General features: G+C 40.8%; 1 protein-coding gene across 8 annotated transcripts in view; it reads left to right on the forward strand.

The window, feature by feature from the left end:
* LOC126184907 (organic cation transporter protein) overlaps positions 1 to 18310 on the forward strand; it is a 396150-nt gene that overhangs the window by 347667 nt on the left and 30173 nt on the right. For all 8 annotated transcript variants that reach the window (XM_049927567.1, XM_049927563.1, XM_049927561.1 and 5 more), the window contains 2 exons: positions 12743 to 12953; positions 13620 to 13726. In XM_049927567.1, the coding sequence (XP_049783524.1) occupies positions 12743 to 12953; positions 13620 to 13726 (318 nt within the window). The remainder of the gene's footprint in view (positions 1 to 12742; positions 12954 to 13619; positions 13727 to 18310) is intronic.

The following is an 18310-nucleotide window of genomic DNA, read 5'->3' on the forward strand; positions in this document are numbered from 1 at the left end:
CCGGATTGAAGCGCCTAGAACCGCTCGGTCACAGCGGCCGGCAACTACAGAGTTTTTGTTTTTAATTTATTGGTTTTTAGTACGTGCCCATACAGCTATCTCAATAGTGGAATCAGGTCCGACGATATGAGCGTAAGGACAGCACAACACGCAATCCCCGAGCGGAGAAAATCTCCTACCCGGCCGGGAATCAAGCCCTGGACTACAAAGTTCTTAACACAGTACAGTGCATGACAGCTACCCGGTACCAGTATACAAAATTTCATGCACTCCGTAACATGCACATCCATATTCACTGTGACTGACTGTAAGACGGCTTACCTACAAATTCCTATGCACAAAGGCGAAACGCGAAAACACCGAAAAAAAAGTTTCCTTCACTTCGAGTCAAATCTTACTAATTTTGGGTTGAGAAAAAAAGACTATGACAAAGAAAAAAGTATTAGCCCTAGTGTCTGTGATTCCCAATGGATAGAAATATGTTATTTTAGCGGATTAAGAGAAACTGATACATTTTAATTAAAGATGTCAACAACACTGAAGGCCAATTGAATTGTTTTCAAAGAGCGTTACATTCTAACATTTCTAAATTAATGGAAAAGCCTCTGGCAGATGGTTGGGTCTAAATAAAGTCACGTGGCTGCCTCATGAGCTCGTTGTCGTTTGGCTTTCTTTGCCTTTATATCTCTGCTTCATTAGAGTATTTTCCTGATGGAATCTGTCCCCACGTTAAAGAGTGACAGCTCCACAACAAGGAGGAAAAAAGTCAGGGTGAGAGTGTAGAAAATGCACCTTAAGGGACATGCTGCATCAGAGTTGATGGTATTTTTGCAGGCGTACTACCATCAACTGAAAATAGTTATCATCCCTTTTGTTGCGTAAAAATCCATGAACAACTCCCTTGAAGGCTTCCCAAGTTTTCTTTTCTTTCCCCTCCAAAAATCGATCAAACACAGGATCCTTTACAAGTTGACGAATTTGTGTCCCAAAAAAATACCTTCCCTAACCTTTGCATTACTTAATGTAGGAAATATGCCTCTTAAGTACTTAAAGGCCTGTGCTTCTTGGTTCATTGCTTTGATAAAACTTTTCATCAACCCCAGCTTTATACGTAGGGCCGGGAGAATAACATCTCTCAGCAATAACATTTTTCTCCCTAACGTTAAGATTTATTACCCGCCACTGTGACTGAATATGTGATTTTCTGTTCCTACTGGTCCACATACATAAAAAGCACGAGTCCTTAGTGAAGCCTAGTTGCATTCCTAAGAAAATGGCGATGACTTTTAGATCGCCACAAATTTTCCATTTGTGTTCAGCATATTTGAGTCGAGGAAGGCTTGCATTTTTACATAAGTCTCCTTCATGTGAACCACATGACCAACAGGAATAGAAAGGAGAAAGTTGCCGTTGTGAAGTTATACAACTCTCAGACTAACTTGGAGGAGTCCACGAATAGCCTCCATTCAATAGGATCATTATTCAAATTCAAAGATTTCATCAAACCATTAATACCGCAGTAAACAGCAAGATTGTTTTGCTTCCCAAAATAATGAAGCAAATTCCTCTGACGTTGTCTGTCATATGAGATCCTGACATGTTGAAGACTCCATTGCCGTAATCTTGTCGCAAAAGTTCTGCTTTCTCATTTGAAAAATCAAGGTCTCGAATGCGATCACTCAATTGGGATTGACTCAGTATGTGTGGTCTATTAACTTTTTTCTCAGAACCAGTGTCATGGGATGTGTTGAGCTCCTTTTCTTCTTCCACACTGTTTTCATCTTCTGTTTCCACCTTTACGTTTGGGGTTGGAGTAGGAACTGGTAAAATATTTGAATGTGGAATAGGTCGAATAGCAGATGGGAGACTTGGCTACTGAATTGTTCTTCTTTTCTTTCATTGACAAGCCTGCCTTTACAGGTGGAATCAAGCAGATATATGGCAGTCATCTACAAGATGTGTGAGGAAAGTAATGACGCTGACAACGCTGTGAGTGATATCGCAACACTTTGTTGTTCTTGGCCTACTTGTGTAGACCGGTGTGTTCATTCCTTCCAGATGCTCAGTCACAGTTTCAGCTCTGTACAGCCATCACGTGACTTTTGAGAGCACCATCAGTGAAGTTGTGTTTCTGTTGTGTGTTATAAAAATGGAACAGAGGACTTTAGAGCAATGTCATGCCATTAAGTGTTGTGTTAAACTAGGGAATTCGCGAGTATGTCTTTTGAAAAGTTGAAATAGACCTATGGGGGTCATTCCTTATCAAGAGCACAACTTTTTTGCTGGCACAAATCACTTTTGGAAGGCCGAGAGCACGTCGAAGATGAACCTCGCTCAGGGACACCTTCAACTTCAAAAACCGACGAAAAGGTCGATGATGTTTGTTCTCTTGTGAGGTCAGACCAACGTTTAACAACAAGGATGATGGGTGAGCTGTTAAACTTTCATCGTACATCAAATTTTGATCGAAGTTTTGCGCAAGCGAAACGTTTGTGCCCGAATGGCGCCAAAAAACCGTACAACTGAGCAGGACAGTCGAAGGAATGTGTGTGCTGATCTTCTTGAGTGGATTGCCAATGGTTCAGTCATGTGATCATCGAATGAGCAAATCAAAGTTCAAGACACTACTGATTTGTTTTTCTGACACTAAGGGTATCGTGCGTAAAGAATTTGTTCCTCCATGACAAACTGTCACCCAGTGTTTTACAAAGATGTCCTTGCAAGGCTCAGGACAAGGGTGAATCGATTGAGACTGGACATGGCAGACAAATGAGTGCTGCATCATGACAACGCCCCATGCAACATGGCCATTTCCATCACGGAATTTTTGACCTCAAGAGGCATTCCTGTTGTTCCATACCCCCCCCCCCCATTTACCTGATCTGAGTCCCTAATTTTTTTTTCTTTTCTCCTAAACGGACGTCATTTTGGGGCTTTGGAGAACATTCATGAGAATGTTACCGACATGTTAAAGGCCCTACCAGTTGAAACCTTTCACCACTGCTACCGAGACTGGGAACGACTGCGCCGCTATATAGCTGCCGAAAGTAACTACTTTGACCGGGAAAATATTGTTGTTTGAAAAAATAAAACTTCGGTAGGTAAAAAAAATCGGTCTAATTACTTTTCTCGCATAGCTCGTATTTGGCCTGTAGGCTCTCGCCAAACCACAGAGACAGTAAAAGCCGTAGATGGTTTTTTTAATTTTTTTCAGCCATTCTCGTAGTATAACTCAACAAGAGTTGCAACATATATGTGTAGCCCATGACTTATAGTCGTCCCCTACCTCCATACCTCTTCACAAGAGGTGTCAGATTTCATTTCTGTGAGGAAAATTTTATTTCACCACAAATATAACAAAAGTTATTCACTGAATTTACACATTTTCGTGGCATTTTAATAACGTTTACACCCGAAAAGACTCAAACCATCAGAAATACTGAACTAATTACAGTAGAAACGGTATTGAACTTGCACTCACAGCAACGATATCCATGTTTATAGCCTACAAACAGCTAAAAAACATTGTGTTTTATTGGTTGACAAGTGTGCCAATTTCAAAAATAAAGTTTTCCCCAAACAGAAAATGTAGACTTTAAAAAATGACTTATTACTTTATCGCCAAAAGAAGAGCTAACTGATCATTTTCATGGTTATTTATGAATTCAGCAGCTGAAAATACATAACAATCAACTATTTTTGAGCCCGAAATATTTTCCAGAATGAGATTTTCACTCTGCAGCAGAGTGTGCGCTGATATGAAACTTCCTGGCAGATTAAAATTGTGTGCCGGACTGAGTGCTTCCTTTAATATCTTCAGAAAGAACACATTTTATGAGTAATGACATGTATGAAGACAGTTGATTTTATTAATTTCACCATCTATTCCATGAGTCCACTTTCCACTTCAGCCTTCAGGCTATCGCTTGTTGTTTTTCCCACCACCCTTTGCTCTCTGCCAGCCATGACTTTTTCACTGATCTTGGTGATGCTGATTGTTTGGTTGATTTCCTTTGGGTTCCTGGCCAAGTAGGTATCCCGAGTAAAAACCTTGCTAATTGTATGTCTGGGGGAGGGTGTGGTCACCCCCGCACCCTTTCTCCGTGATCCTTCTGGGAGCAGATTTGTAGCTTTACATCAAATCCTTTTTTGCTCAGTTGTGGGCAGACTCTTCGGAATCTGTCTAATAAACTTCATGCCACCAAGGAGACTTTCACCATGTGGTATTCTTCTCTCTGTTTCTCCCTGCAGAAATCTACCTTCCTCTGGTCTGCTGTCTTTGTATTGGCCATAGGATGGCCCATGGGTAAGTCCTTGAATTTTCCTCTGGAAATTGAGTCCTTCAATTAGTATAGGCATTGGTTATGGTATGGAGACCTTGACCTTGTCTCCACACCAGCCAGATCCTCCCCACCTTTTCCCCACATTCTGTCTAGTCTGTTCTACTGGTTTTTCCCCATTTTTTGGGTATTCTTCCCCTGGTGTTGTCTCTGCAATATCATGACCAAGATAATGGTATGGTATGATGTGTGCATCATGATGGGCTGGTGCAATGCTGGTGCCCCACCACTCGTACAGTTTCTGAGGCAACCTTGGTTGGTCTCTCCATTCCCCTGTCCTGTTCTTTTCTTTTCCTGCAGCTCTGACGTCCCTTTTCCCATGTTGTTTGCATGTTATCCCTTCCCCCTTGACTGGACTGCACCATTTTTAGCTTCATTATATTACAGACAATTTAATTTTAAACTAATATCAATATTTTATGTTATTGCTGTAAAAGTGGATATTGTCTGTTGCCATTCCACATACCACCAGAAGGAAGAAAAAAATACATCCATAAGGGACAAAATGGTACTTGGGAATTAATTTGGAGCCTAAAAACTTGAAAAGGAAGTATATTAATCATTGCACCATCAGAAATTAACTTTAATAAAGTGTATATGTACATTGTTGTAGCTACATAGTTTAATTAAACAATTTGATGTATCGGTTAAGAGTCTGTATCTGTATTCAGAAGGTACATACATAGTTCAAACTTCTGTATAACCACCCTGATTTGTTTTCAGTGGTTCCCTGAATGATTTAAAGTGAAAGCTAGTGTGGTTTCTTAAATAAGGCAATGGCAAATTTACTTTCCACTACTTGTTCAACCTGAGCTTGTACATTTCTTAATTACTATAATCTTCTCATGATATTATGGTTTAGTAATAGGTGCTTCAGAAGTACAGTCATTATATCAGGAATGGTACTCAAACACACAGATTTCCAGTCTGAAAATTATTTCAGCACAGTGACCAACACCTTCAAGCATCAGTGGACCAATGATGAAATTGATGAAATCACATCATACAGTGGTATATTCACTGCTCAGAGTAACTTCACATATAGTGATTCATACTGAGAATCCCCAAAATCCTCCATCTCTCTCTTGATGTTCTTTCTTATGTCAACATGGCTATCCATCTGGTTTCCTGTATTCCTGGTGATTTTGTTTCTCTTGCCTTTTCTCTTTCATCTCATCCTTTTTGGTGTCTTTGGTCCCCCTTTGGGGTTTGACCTTCACGTCCGAAATTCCTGTCTTAGGGAGAGCCATTTGGGGAAGAACTCCCTCAAGTGCCTATGGCATGGATTCCTCTTCTCCCTTTCTTCCCCTCTTCCTTCCCTGCTCTAGCCCCTACTAGGTCACCAACACGTATAGCCAGTCCATGTAGTGGGGCTGTTTGCACCCAACCGGCTGAGCCCCCTGACAACACAAGGATCACACCTGATATCTGAGCTATTGCCTCCCCATGTATGCCTAGGAGTGGTTGCTTGTCATTCTGGAGCATTGGAACTCCCAGCAATGGCCACCATGCCAGAAAGCCTTGCTGTTTCTGGGATCAGAGGGGGTGGTATCAAGGCAGATGTTTGCACATGAAGCGTATGAAGCTCCAAAAATCTGGCCTTTCTCCTATGGCTGTCTCTTCAAGTGGTAACAGATCATTGAATGATGCTTCTTATGACCCTGCAGCCTTCTGTTCCCTGGCTGCACCCTGGGAGGAGAACCAGGCTCACCAGCTTGCAGTGAAACATTTTCCCTGCTACCTGGTCTGTACTAGGACAGATGAGGACACGTTCATCACCACAAACCCACTAGTTTTTTTTTTTTTTTTTTTTTTTTTTTGAAAATATTGAAGAGAAGCTTGGCAAAGTGGAGTCTCTCAGTAAGATGCAGTCAGGTTCCCTGCAGGCAGCTTCTTCTGCCACCCAATCTGCAGCTCTTCATGCTTGCAATCATATTGACAATGCCCCAGTGTCTATTACAACTCAACAGTCTCTGAATATGCTCCAGGAAGTCATTTTTGACCAGGGCCTCATCCTTCAAACTGAAGAGAAACTACGGATAACCTGAAATGATGGGGCGTTCATTTTGTTCAATGTGTTTAGAAAGGTCATACGGACAACTGCACCAATACCAGCGCCTTTATTCTGGCTTTTGAGGGAGAAGGTCAAGGTTTAGTGTTATCAGTTTGATGTGAAGCCACATGTCCCACCAACCATGAGGGGCTGCTGGTGATTGCGTTTTGGGCACATGTCTTTCCAATGTATGGTGGGCCCTCTATGTTGTGACTGTGGATACTTGCTTCATGAGGGCAGCCTCTGTGTTATGCCCCTGTGTGTGTAAACTGTCATAACCATCACTCTCCATGCTCACCAGATGGCATGGCTCACAAGAAAGTAAAGAAGATACAAGAGTATAAGTCCCTGGATTGTGTATCTTATACCGAAACTCATCAGAAATATAACCAACTCCACCCTGTGTTGATGGCTTATTCTTTTGCCTCTGTTACATCCTTCCTCTCCTCTCTCTTCCTTATCGCAGCCCTATTTCCCTCTCTTATCCCCCTCCTCTGTGGTTCTCATGCTCCCCCCTCCGTGTGCCACACCAACTCCCCGGCCGAAGTGCCCCCATTCTCCAGTGCCCACTGGTGATCCGGAGAGTTGCTAACACAAACACAACTTGACCACACAGTCTGTGCACTCCAACTTTGCCCACTCTGTTTCAGCTCTGGATCTTGCAGAAACCTGCTCTCCCTCTGTTCCGTGCCCTCCTCAACCTATGAGAGAGAAAAGAAAGAAACTACTCCCTCAGTGCTCCCAGAGGTACCATGTCCCCCTCGCAACCTGAGTCTGACATCTTTTTTATGGATGTCACCCCTTTGTCACTGGCAATGTACGGTGACCCAGCAGCATGATTTGGTGACCCAGCAGTGTGATTGCCTACAGCCTGTTCACCTCCCATTTCAATACCTGCTATGTGATTATTCAATAGAACTGTAATGGATACTACCGTCACCTCCCAGAGTTGCAGTCCCTTATTGCCTTTTACTCAGCAGCTTGTGTCATTCTCCAGTAATCTTATTTTACTGATGCTCACACACCATCCCTTTGTGAGTTCCATGCTTTCTGTTGGTATCAGGTCGGCCCTTGAGGACTTCCAGTGGTGTCTGCACATTGATGCATACAGATATTGACAGTACACGGATCCCACTTCATATCACATTGAAAGTGGTTACTGTTCTGGTCCACTTGGGCTCTGCTTTCACGATTGGCAATCTGTGTCTCTCTCCTGACAGGCCACATACATCTGCTGCCCTAACTGCCCTCATTCAGCAGCTCCTCCATCTTTTCATCCTCCTTGGGAATTTTAATGTCCATCAAACTTTGTGTGGCAGTGTTTCTTCATTTAGTCAAGGGCTCCTCATTGACCAATGGACCATGACCTGTCTTTTCTTAATGATGATTCCTCCACTCATTATAGTGCTGCACTTTCTCTGCCATTGATCTTCTGCTCTCTTCCCCTCACCTTCTTCCTTCCTTACTCTGTTCATCACATGATGACCTCTGTAATAGTGACACTTCCCATAGATTCTCTTATTCCCTTCCCACCTCTTGATGACCATGTTTCCAAGCTGAGCTTTCCATCATGCTGATTGGCCTCTACATACCTCCCAGGTCATGTTTCCACCTTCCTTGTCAGGTTATATAGATGAAGTTGTCTGTGATCTGTCCAATAAGATAATCCACACTGCTGGCCTTACTGTTTCCACTTGACAGGTGCTGTTCACCATCAACCAGTTCTGTGGTGGAGCATGGCTATTGCCATCACTACCCCTGACCATTGTCGTGCCTTGCAACACCATAAGTGGCACCTGTCCTCCACCAGTCCTATGACCTATCAACATCTTCATGCCGAAGCCTTTTACTCAATCAAACAGAGCAAATAGGTGTGTTGGGAATGCTTTGTCCCCTCTCTAGATTCTTCTGTCCCTTTGTCATGGTTGTGGGCTACACTCCTTGCCCTCCAAGATTGTCAGCAGTGGCTATTGATTCCAGGCCTTGTTCTTCCAAGTGGCCTTTGTGCAGACCCATCAGTTCTCATGTAACACCTTGTGACCCATTTTGTGACAGAACTGGTGTTAGCCTCCTATCCAGCTGCCTTCCTTCTCCAGAAACAGCAGGCTGAAGCTTTCTGCATATGTTTTACCCCTTGTCAGGTGGAATCCTAAAATGATCCTGTTACTGAATGGAAGCTTCTTCTGGCCCTCTTTTCTTCTCATTATTAAGTTCCTGGCCCTGACTCCATCCATAGCCAACTGCTTCAAAATTTCAATCCTCCACAATGACAATATCTCCTCCAGCTGTTTAACTGTATTTGGCTCCAAGGCATTTTCTCTCTCAGTGGAGAGACAGTATTGTGGTTCCTGTCCTTAAGCCTGCCAAGGACCCTTCATCCCTTGATAGTTACTGCCCCATCAGCCTGACAAATGTCCCCTGCAAGCTATTACAATGAACAGTGACTCATTGGCTCTATTGCATCCTTAAATCTTGGGTTCTTCTATCTCCTTACCAGTGTGGTTTTTCGGAGGGACACCCTCTGATTGGTCACCTGCTTCAATTGGAAACCATAGTTTGGCAGGCCTTTCCTCAGTGCTGTTATCTTGTTAAAGTTTTCTTTTATCTTCATAAGGCTTACAAGACGACTTGGTGCCATCATATCCTCCTTATGTTTCACAATTTGGGGCTTCAGGGCCCCTTCCCGATTTTTGTGTGTTCCTGTCCCATCAGTCATTCAGAGTCCAGGCTGTCACTGTTCTCAACTCTCCATGGACCCAGGAGAATGATGTTCCACAGGGCTCTGTAATAAGTATCCTTCTTTTTCTCATTGCTATTAATGGACTTATGGTCACTGCCAGACCATTGGTCACCCCTGCTCTGTATGTAGATGATTTCTGTACTTGGGCTAGTTCCCACTCAGTGGCCTCTGTGGAACAACAGCTCCAGGATGCCATCCAGTGTGCTTCCATGTGGACACTCGCACATGGGTTTCACTTCTCTCCCCATAAGAAGAGGGTGGTGCATTACTGTCACTGTACTATAGTCCATCCTGATCCAGAGCTCTACCTCATTGCCCAACACCTGATCATGGTCCCCCAGTTCCATTTCTTGGGTCTTCTTTTTGACAAGCTTACTTAGTTGCCTCATATCGGTCATCTGAAGGTTGGCTATTTTCGTGAACTCAATGTTCTTGGCTTCCCTGCCCACACCTCTTGGGGCACAGATCATTCGACCCTTCTCTGCCTTTACTGGACTATGGTTGTCCAATTTATGGATCAGCTGCCCCTTCCACAGTTTTCCTCTTGGACCCAGTTCACCATCGTGATATCCGTTTAGCCACTGGTGCCTTTCGGACTAGGCCTGTCAATAGTCTCTTGGTTGATGCTGGGATCCCTCCCGTTTCAATTCAGCGGTCATCATCACTATCTACTTTTCTTCTGCTCACCCCTCCTATTCTATTCTTTGTGGACTATCGGGCAGGCCATTGCCTGCCTGCTGCCCACCCTCAGGTGGGTTTACTGGTTGGGCTCCACCTCACTTCTGTCCACAGTGACTTCCATCTCCCGTCCTTGTCCTCTTTCTCACATTCTTTCCCAACCATCCCCCCTTGGTTAGTTCAACAGCCTTGGATTTGGATGTATCCCCTCCAGGGACCAAAAGCCTCTATCACCCCAATGGTGTTCTGTTGTTTGTTCGGAACACTCTTACAGGAGTTTCAGGATGCCATTGTTTCGTATACTGATGGCTGTAAACCCACTAATGATGTGGGATATGTCTTCATGTGTTCTGCTGGCATGGAACACCATCTCTTGCCTGCCACATGTGGGGTGTTTACTGCAGAACTGACAGTGGGTGTTTACTGCGGAATTGATGACCATCTATCATGCCCTCTGTTTTATTAATTGGCCCTCCCTCACCCCAGTTTTCATACATATTGACTTAATGAGTGGCCTTCAGGCTATCACTCAGTGTTTTTCCCATTACCACTTTCTTTCTGCCATTCACAACCTTCTTGTTGATCTTTGTGATGCTGCTTGTTTGGTTGATGCCCTAGCCCCCTGTCCCCCATGACCTCTCCAGGGGCACATTTGTGGCTTTACATCAGAGCCCTTTTTTCTCAATCATTGGCTGACTCTTGGGAGGCTACCCCCCTGTCTAATAAGCTTCATTCCATCAAGGAGACTCCTGCCATGTGGTTTTCTTTCCTTTGCCTCTCCCCGGCAGGAATCTACCATCCTCTGCCGTCTTGGTATTGGCCATACTAGCCTGACCAGTGGTTTTTTACTTTGCAGTTAGCCATCCACCCCCACCCCACCCCCCCTCCCCATGTGTATTTGCGGGGCTCCACTCAGGGTGATCCATATTTTCGTGGACTGACCCCGCCATTTTGGCCCTTCACACTAAATATGCCCTCCAACATTCCTCGTCTTTGGTGTTAGAGGATGACCCTTGCATGGTTATGTCTGTGGGGTCATGTCAACTTGTCTAGTGTAAGGTGCCTAAAGGATGCTGTATTCTTGGAATGCTATACAACAATTCAAGCAAATCACATTAATAGTTTTTATTACCATAGAGAAGATTGACAATACTTAACTTTGTATTTACAATGGTGTCACAAGCAATGGGGGACATGCAAACAATGAAAGTCCTTTGCTGTATACAAGGTCCATGTAAGCAATTGCTATGGATCACATGTCACTGCTATCATAGTGCTCTCCTAGTACTGTGCTAATACTGCGCTGGTCTGAGAGTCCCGGTCTGGTACTGTGCTAATACTGTCTGCTCGCAGCTGGCAGGAGCAGCACTTATATTCTCTTCAGGTAGAGGCTACTCCTGTTGTGGTGTGCTGCTTGTCAGCAGGCTATTGGCCGATGTTGTCTCATGGCCTTCTCTTCTCTTGCATTGTTCATCTTCATGCCGGCACTTTTCATTATGCCGTGATAATGTCTGTCCTTGGTTTTCTTCGTGAAAGTGATTTGTACTCTCAGGTATAAATCTTTGAATTTTCCTCTGACATTTAAGTCTGCCAGTTAGCATAGGCACTGGTTTGGAGGCCTTCACCTTGCCTCCACACCAACCAGGTTCTCCCCGCTTTTCTCTGCATTTTGTCTGATCTGTTGTGCATTTTTTCCCCATTTCTTGTGTCTTCTTTCCCTGGTATTTTCCCCTTTTTATCATGATAATGGTATGGTGTGAGTGTTGGCACAGGTTGGTGGCAATGCTGGTGCCGCATCATGCATAGTGTTTCTGGGGCACCCCTGCTCTCCCCCCATTTCCACCCGCCCCCTGCTGTCCTGACATCCCTTTTTCCTCTTTATTTGCACATTATCTCTTCTCTTCAACTGGACCATTCTGTTTGTGTTGTTGCTCCCTTGATTTCTGCCATCCTAGATCATGGGACTGATGACCTCACTGTTTGGTGCCCTCCCTCAAGTCAACCAACCAACCAATTGTACATTTGTATTTGAAAGCTACTGAATGGTCTGAATGTTTTACAAATGCAATACAAACATGCATGGAAGTAGCTTCTGAACTATGGAGCAAAGAATGTTCAGCTTTAGAGACAACTTTTGCAGGGGGTGGTTGCACAATAACATCAGTGATTTTACAAACCACTTGAGATACAACCATTTTCCAGTTCCCTATTGGAGTGGAACCAAGTCCCCCAGTTCCTTAAAACCTATTTATCATGTTTTATAAAGTTAGTGTATGTAGAGGACCCTTAAGTAGTCCTTTCATCCACCATTTTGAAGTGCCGTCCCAGCATCTATGTTATTTTGACAAAAGAATTGAAAGTATAATATCCATCTTTACTTGTCTAAGCCCATATTTTTTCCACATTAAATACAGATTTATTAGTTCAGTACTTTACCAAAACCCATGAAAGATAACAGAACCTGGTGGCCTAGTACAGTTTCTGTGTAAGTACCAAATTATTATTCCAGTTTGGGTATGGAAACTGCACTAGAGGCTAAATATTTTTCTTGATTGTCAGAAGCTAGGCAGAGAAAGTGTAATGGTAACATTTTATAAAATATGATGGTAATTGATAAAATGAAGGCAGAAGCAGAAACTATGTTACTTCTCGCTAATATAAGTTTGATGAAAAGAAGTTTTATGGAAAGAGTGCAAACCCTCACCCATATCTCTGCAGTTTCTTTAAAATTAGAATAAAAGTGTCACACTGCAAAACATAGTTAATGAGTCATGTTTTTAAAAGTGTTCTGGAAGCCATGTAATTACCAGAAGGATCATTGTTTAAACCTAGTCTGAAAAAAATGCAGACACTGCAGTAATTAATAGCTTATGTTAGTTGTTTCTACCTATAAAGGATCAGTACCTAAGTACAACTACATTACTTTAACAGATGCTGGATACCAGAATGTGATAATATAACAAATCCTGTGTATGATGCTTCATGGGTATCTACAGCTGTGCCACCTGGGAAGGAATGTATACGCTATGCACCATATGACAATAATACTTCAGACGGTACATGTCCTAGTAATTTTAGCAAGAAAGAAATTTCTTGTGATCACTTTGTCTTTAAAGATGATGAATGGACTATTGTAAATGAGGTGAGTAGAATCAGCCTTCATTATACTGTAATAATTTGTTCTTCTGAATGTGTTCTTATTACCTTTTAGTAGGTCTCATCATATAGATGTATATTTAATGGATGAGGAATGAATGAAAAAAGTAAAGTAGCAGGCTGTGTAGCTGTGTAAGCAACTTCTGAATTCAGTTTTGGATTTACATAAATGTAGATATTTGGTTCATATGCATGTGTTTTGTATACGACCTGCTGTAATTGCTGTATATCAGTTAAGCACCCAGATAACATATCACACAGTCTAAAACTAGGAAATTGAAAATTATAATTAGACTCAGAACAGAATTCATGTATTCTAGTGCAAAACTCTACCCACTGCACTAACGGTACTGTGCAGTGACACAGATTTGAATGAAGATACTTGTTGTACTTTCTTTGGTGTCCATTTTCTATCAAAAATATCTGAAATTAAGTATATAAAACTTCTGACTTTTCTTAAGAGCAGGTAAAAATCGAAAAGATAATTCTCATTTATTGTTCCATATCTGTTGCACTCAGATGGAACAATAAATGAGAATCATCTTAAATATCAAGACAGTTGCTGTTTCTGCCAAGATGAATGTGTCAGCTATATTGAATGTCAGAAAGGTTTCACTTTTAATTAATGTTCATTTTATATTACTTTTTTCAGTGGGATCTAACATGCCCAGAGAACCTATGGAAGTTATCTCTGGTGGGAACTGTGCATTTTGCTGGCATCCTTATAGGATCCAGTATATTTGGACTTCTTGCTGATAAGTAAGGATGGACCATTCCATAATTACTTTTGTATTTTACCCTGTACTATGACTCAATAAGTAAATAGTTTTGAACAGTTATAATAGCTTACTATCTATATTTTGTAAAATTTTCTATTTATTGTGTTCCAAGTGCCTGAGAATTACAATATTTGCCATGCTATTGGACTGGTTGGTCTAAGAAAAATGATAAATATTTTATTTGTGTGCCCAATTAATTACAATGCAATAATTTTTATGAAGATAGTGCCCCTAGAATACTTCAGATGTGAATGACAGTATTGAATCCTGCATTCAAGCTGAGGATATACACTATTTCAGCTTCACTTCCATTTTAATTCTGTGTTCCTGGTTTTATTATAAGGTAGATTATCTGTATCATGAGATTGGGTTTGGTCTTCAAGTGTTTTCTTCCTACTTAGCCCCATTGTTTCAGTGCATGAAAATTCGTGAAGAAATCTGTAAGAAACTAATGTGCTTATGGAGATATTTATTGACTCATCTGCCCTGTCCTTTCTGTTGGTTCTGCAAAGTCCAAGTAATAGAAGACAGATAGAACTCAATAGGGCTCACATACTGTCAAGAAATTAGCTGGCTAGGATAAATAAGCAACAACAGCAATCCAAGATATGTAGTGAGCCAGAACAAGAAAACTTGCAGACCTGAGGGTTCCTTCTGAATTCCCATCTTCCCCGATATTAACTTAAATGAGCAACCTGGTAACATTGGACTGTTTGAGAAATTGTGTTGAGAAACTCAGACTAAAAAAAAAAAAAAAGTTGTTACTGGGGAAAAATACAAAGTACCCCACCACACACATATATCAGTGTTGGTTCATTGCCTGCTACAAGTCTAGATTCAAGCTGCTGAAGAGTGATTTTATGTTACTTGTTTATGAGCAGATTTTATGTTGGTTTTGGCTACAAAATCCATTTTATCATACTAACTTCATATATTTTTACAAATCTGCAGCAATCTGGCATGAAGTAATAGTAATTTAATAACATATCACACTTAAATCAATGTAAATTTTCATTGGGTCCTGCCTTTGGATAACTGATGTTAAGATTTTAATACCGTATCAACTTTATTATGAATAAAACTGTCTAGATCACTTATTAAAATTTGTTTATTGCTAAAGGAAGAAATTTTAATAAGAGATCTAGACTGTTTTATTCAAAAAATACTCACAATGATCAGACTCATACAGGAAATTCATTTTGTATATTAGCAACTTGTGTATGAATGACAGTTTTTCTCTTGCCTTTACTTGTTTTGAGGTGTTAGAAAATCTGTGTACTGGTTTCTTATCATTGCAGCATTCATAAGATATATTTACTTCTCCAAACCTGTGGTACTGCATTTACTATGATCAAATTTCCAGAACTGCTTTTCTTCAGATATGAATGAATTTAAATGCTGCCTGTATTAGTTCAAACTTCCAGAGGTGCTTTCCTTCATATACCATATTCGCCCAAATATAATCTGCACCCTTAATTTGTGTGTGGAAAAAAGTTGTCACATTGCCCACATAAAAAATTGTTCAAAAAATAGTACCCTTAGTTGCATTTTCTTGTGTTGGAATGTTGCTAAATTACACAGATATACCAGCCTTACAATCACAGTCTTCACTGATTTCACTGTTAAAATCACTACTGATACTTGTTTCATAACTGTAAGAATTTTTATCTCTCTCTTTCCAAAGCATACTGCCCTTGCTACCATTCAGGGCATTAGAAATGAAGCACATCTTGACTACTTTGATGATAGAATCTGGTGATATTGTACACCATGAAGAGATACTCCAGGCATGCATAAGGCTGACTGATGGCTTTTTAATCTTGCCAGGTGAAGTGAATACATGATCCTCTTCTAAATGCCACTTTGAACATCATTTTCGCAGATGTACTTTAAATGGCTAGTTTACATTGACATCAACCACCTACAGCTTTGAAGCCATACTGCCAGGTATAATGGTTAGATCTGTCTTCAATGCAGCAACTCTATTCTTTACTTCAAGTGTGATGTGAACTTTAAAGGAAGCCACCATCAGCACAGCTCTTTTACTGAGCAGTGCACCAAGTATACAACTCCAAACAGTAGCTAGCCACTCCATCACTAATTCTGTTATCATCCAGCATTTTTCTTGACAATGAATCATTAACTTCTCAGGGAAATTTGCCTTGGGCAAAGTTGTACACTTCAGAATAACGTAGGGGAGACGGGACAGGGTGGAGAGGGACAGCTTTCCTCCCTCTGCAAAAAGCATCTCATCTGCATCACCCATCAGGTGTAGAGTATCAGAGAGTTGCTACCATATTTGGATCACATGCCTCTGAAATTTGATGAGTTTCTTGGCAAAATCTTCTGACAATCTTTGTGCTAATGAAGACTTTATCAAAGAGAGATGCCTCTTGTATTCATAAATGTGCAACATCAACTGATACAGCCACAGAATTCTGTCTTTGCAATTTCCAAGGCATTTAACTGTATTATTTGTTGAGAGATAGGAATTCCATCTTTTCTCTCATCTTTTAACAAAATATAACTCAATCTTAAACTTCATTACATTTCCCAGCTTTGGTCCTTCTGTAGGATTTCCTTGATGAAATGGCAGTTTGCAGATTATTCTTCAATGTGATCCAATGCTGCTCATTAGATTCATCCAAACTATACTTTTTGCAAGCTTCATTACTTGTTGTACTCTTTGCATAATGAGTAATTGCAAGTTTGAAATTTGCATAATAACTGTGCCCAATTCTGATGTTTGTTGATTTTCTTTCAATGTTACCATTCTCTGGTGAAGACTACATTTTAAATTTTAGTTAGAGAAAAAACTTTGCCTGTTCTGTCAGGTAATTTGTGGTAAGGACTATGGGACCAAACTGCTGGGGTCATTGGTCGCTAGGCTTACGCACTACTTAATCTGACTTAAACTAACTTACACTAAGGACAACACACACACCCAAAATAATGAAACAATGAGCATGATAGTAGTCATTAACTAAATGAAATGTCAACAATCAAAGACAGTTACATTGTTTTCTCATCTACAATGACTAATTCTCAAAATTTAGCAATGCATTTGCCAAATTTTGAACTAAGGAACAAGCACTAAAGTTGAAGTTTCTATCATATGGAGATACACCAGTATTTTTAAGATTGTGCAAATAAGCCATGTTCAGATTTTTCATTGCCTAATTTATCATAAAATACCAGGTGTACCGGTATGAAATGAGCGTTAAGATACAAATGTGTTGATTGGGAACATTTGTTGTGAACGAGCCTTTTTTTTTTTGGTTGGTATGACATCTGTCAAAGATATTTAGTATACATCAAGTCATGGAACAAATAACATCATATGTTTTCATCATGTTAACAATGTCGAATTTTGTACCAGAAAGTGATGATTTGCAGAAAGCATTAATTTTTTGTTTTCATTTGAAAAAAAGTGCTGCAGAGTCACATTGAATGCTTGTTGAGGCATATAGTGATCATGCTCTATCAGAAGCAACATGCAGAAGGTGGTTCCAATGGTTCAGAAATAATGATTTTGATGTAAGAAATGAAGAATGTGGAAGACTACCAAAAAAGTTCAAAAACGCCGAATTGCGAGGAATATTGGATGAAGATGATACTTTGAGTCAGAAGCAAATGGCAGCAATGCTAAATGTTGCACAACAAACAATTTCTGACCGTTTGAAAGCTATGGGAAAGATCCAAAATTGTGGAAAATGGGTGCCACATGAATTGAATGAAAGACAGATGGAAAACCGAAAAACCCTTTGTCAAATTTTGCTTCAAAGACATGAAAGAAAATCAATTTTGCATTGAATTGTTACTGGCAATGAAAAATTGATTTATTTTAAGAATCCTAAATGGGAAATACCATGGGTTAATCCTGGACAACCATCAACATCGACTGCAAAACCAGATCGATTCAGCAAGAAGACAATGCTCTGTGATTCGTGGGATCAGAAAGGTGTGGTGTATCATGAGCTTCTAAAACCCAGTGAAACTGTGAATACTAATCGCTACAGACAACAAATGATCAATTTGAACTATGCATTGATTGAAAAAAGACCAGAATGGGCCAAAAGGAATGGCAAAGTAATTTTTTTACACGACAATGCATCTGCACACAAAGCAAAACTGGTTCAGGATACAATCAAAACAATTGGCTGGGAGCCGCTACCCCACCCGCCATATTCACGAGACTTGGCCCCTTCCGACTACCATTTGTTTTCATCAATGGGACATGCATTGGCTGAGGGAACACTTCGATTCCTATGAAGAAGTTGAAAATTGGGTGTCTGGTTGGTTTGCTTCAAAAGAAGAACATTTCTATTGGCGTGGTGTCCACAAATTTCCAGAAAAGTGGTCAAAATGTATAGAAAGCAATGGTCAGTACTTTGAATAAAATTTTTTTAGTTTCAATTCAAAATTAGTGTTTCATTTTCACACAAAAACGCTCATTTCATACCGGTACACCTGGTATGTAGCATATACGCAGGCCAGTATGGTATAATGAAATGACAGACTGCTTTTATTAGTATGGTTAGTACGGTCATTTTGTGTCAATTTT

This window comes from Schistocerca cancellata, chromosome 4, assembly GCF_023864275.1.
Source record: "Schistocerca cancellata isolate TAMUIC-IGC-003103 chromosome 4, iqSchCanc2.1, whole genome shotgun sequence".
NCBI classification, from domain to species: Eukaryota; Metazoa; Arthropoda; class Insecta; order Orthoptera; family Acrididae; genus Schistocerca; species Schistocerca cancellata.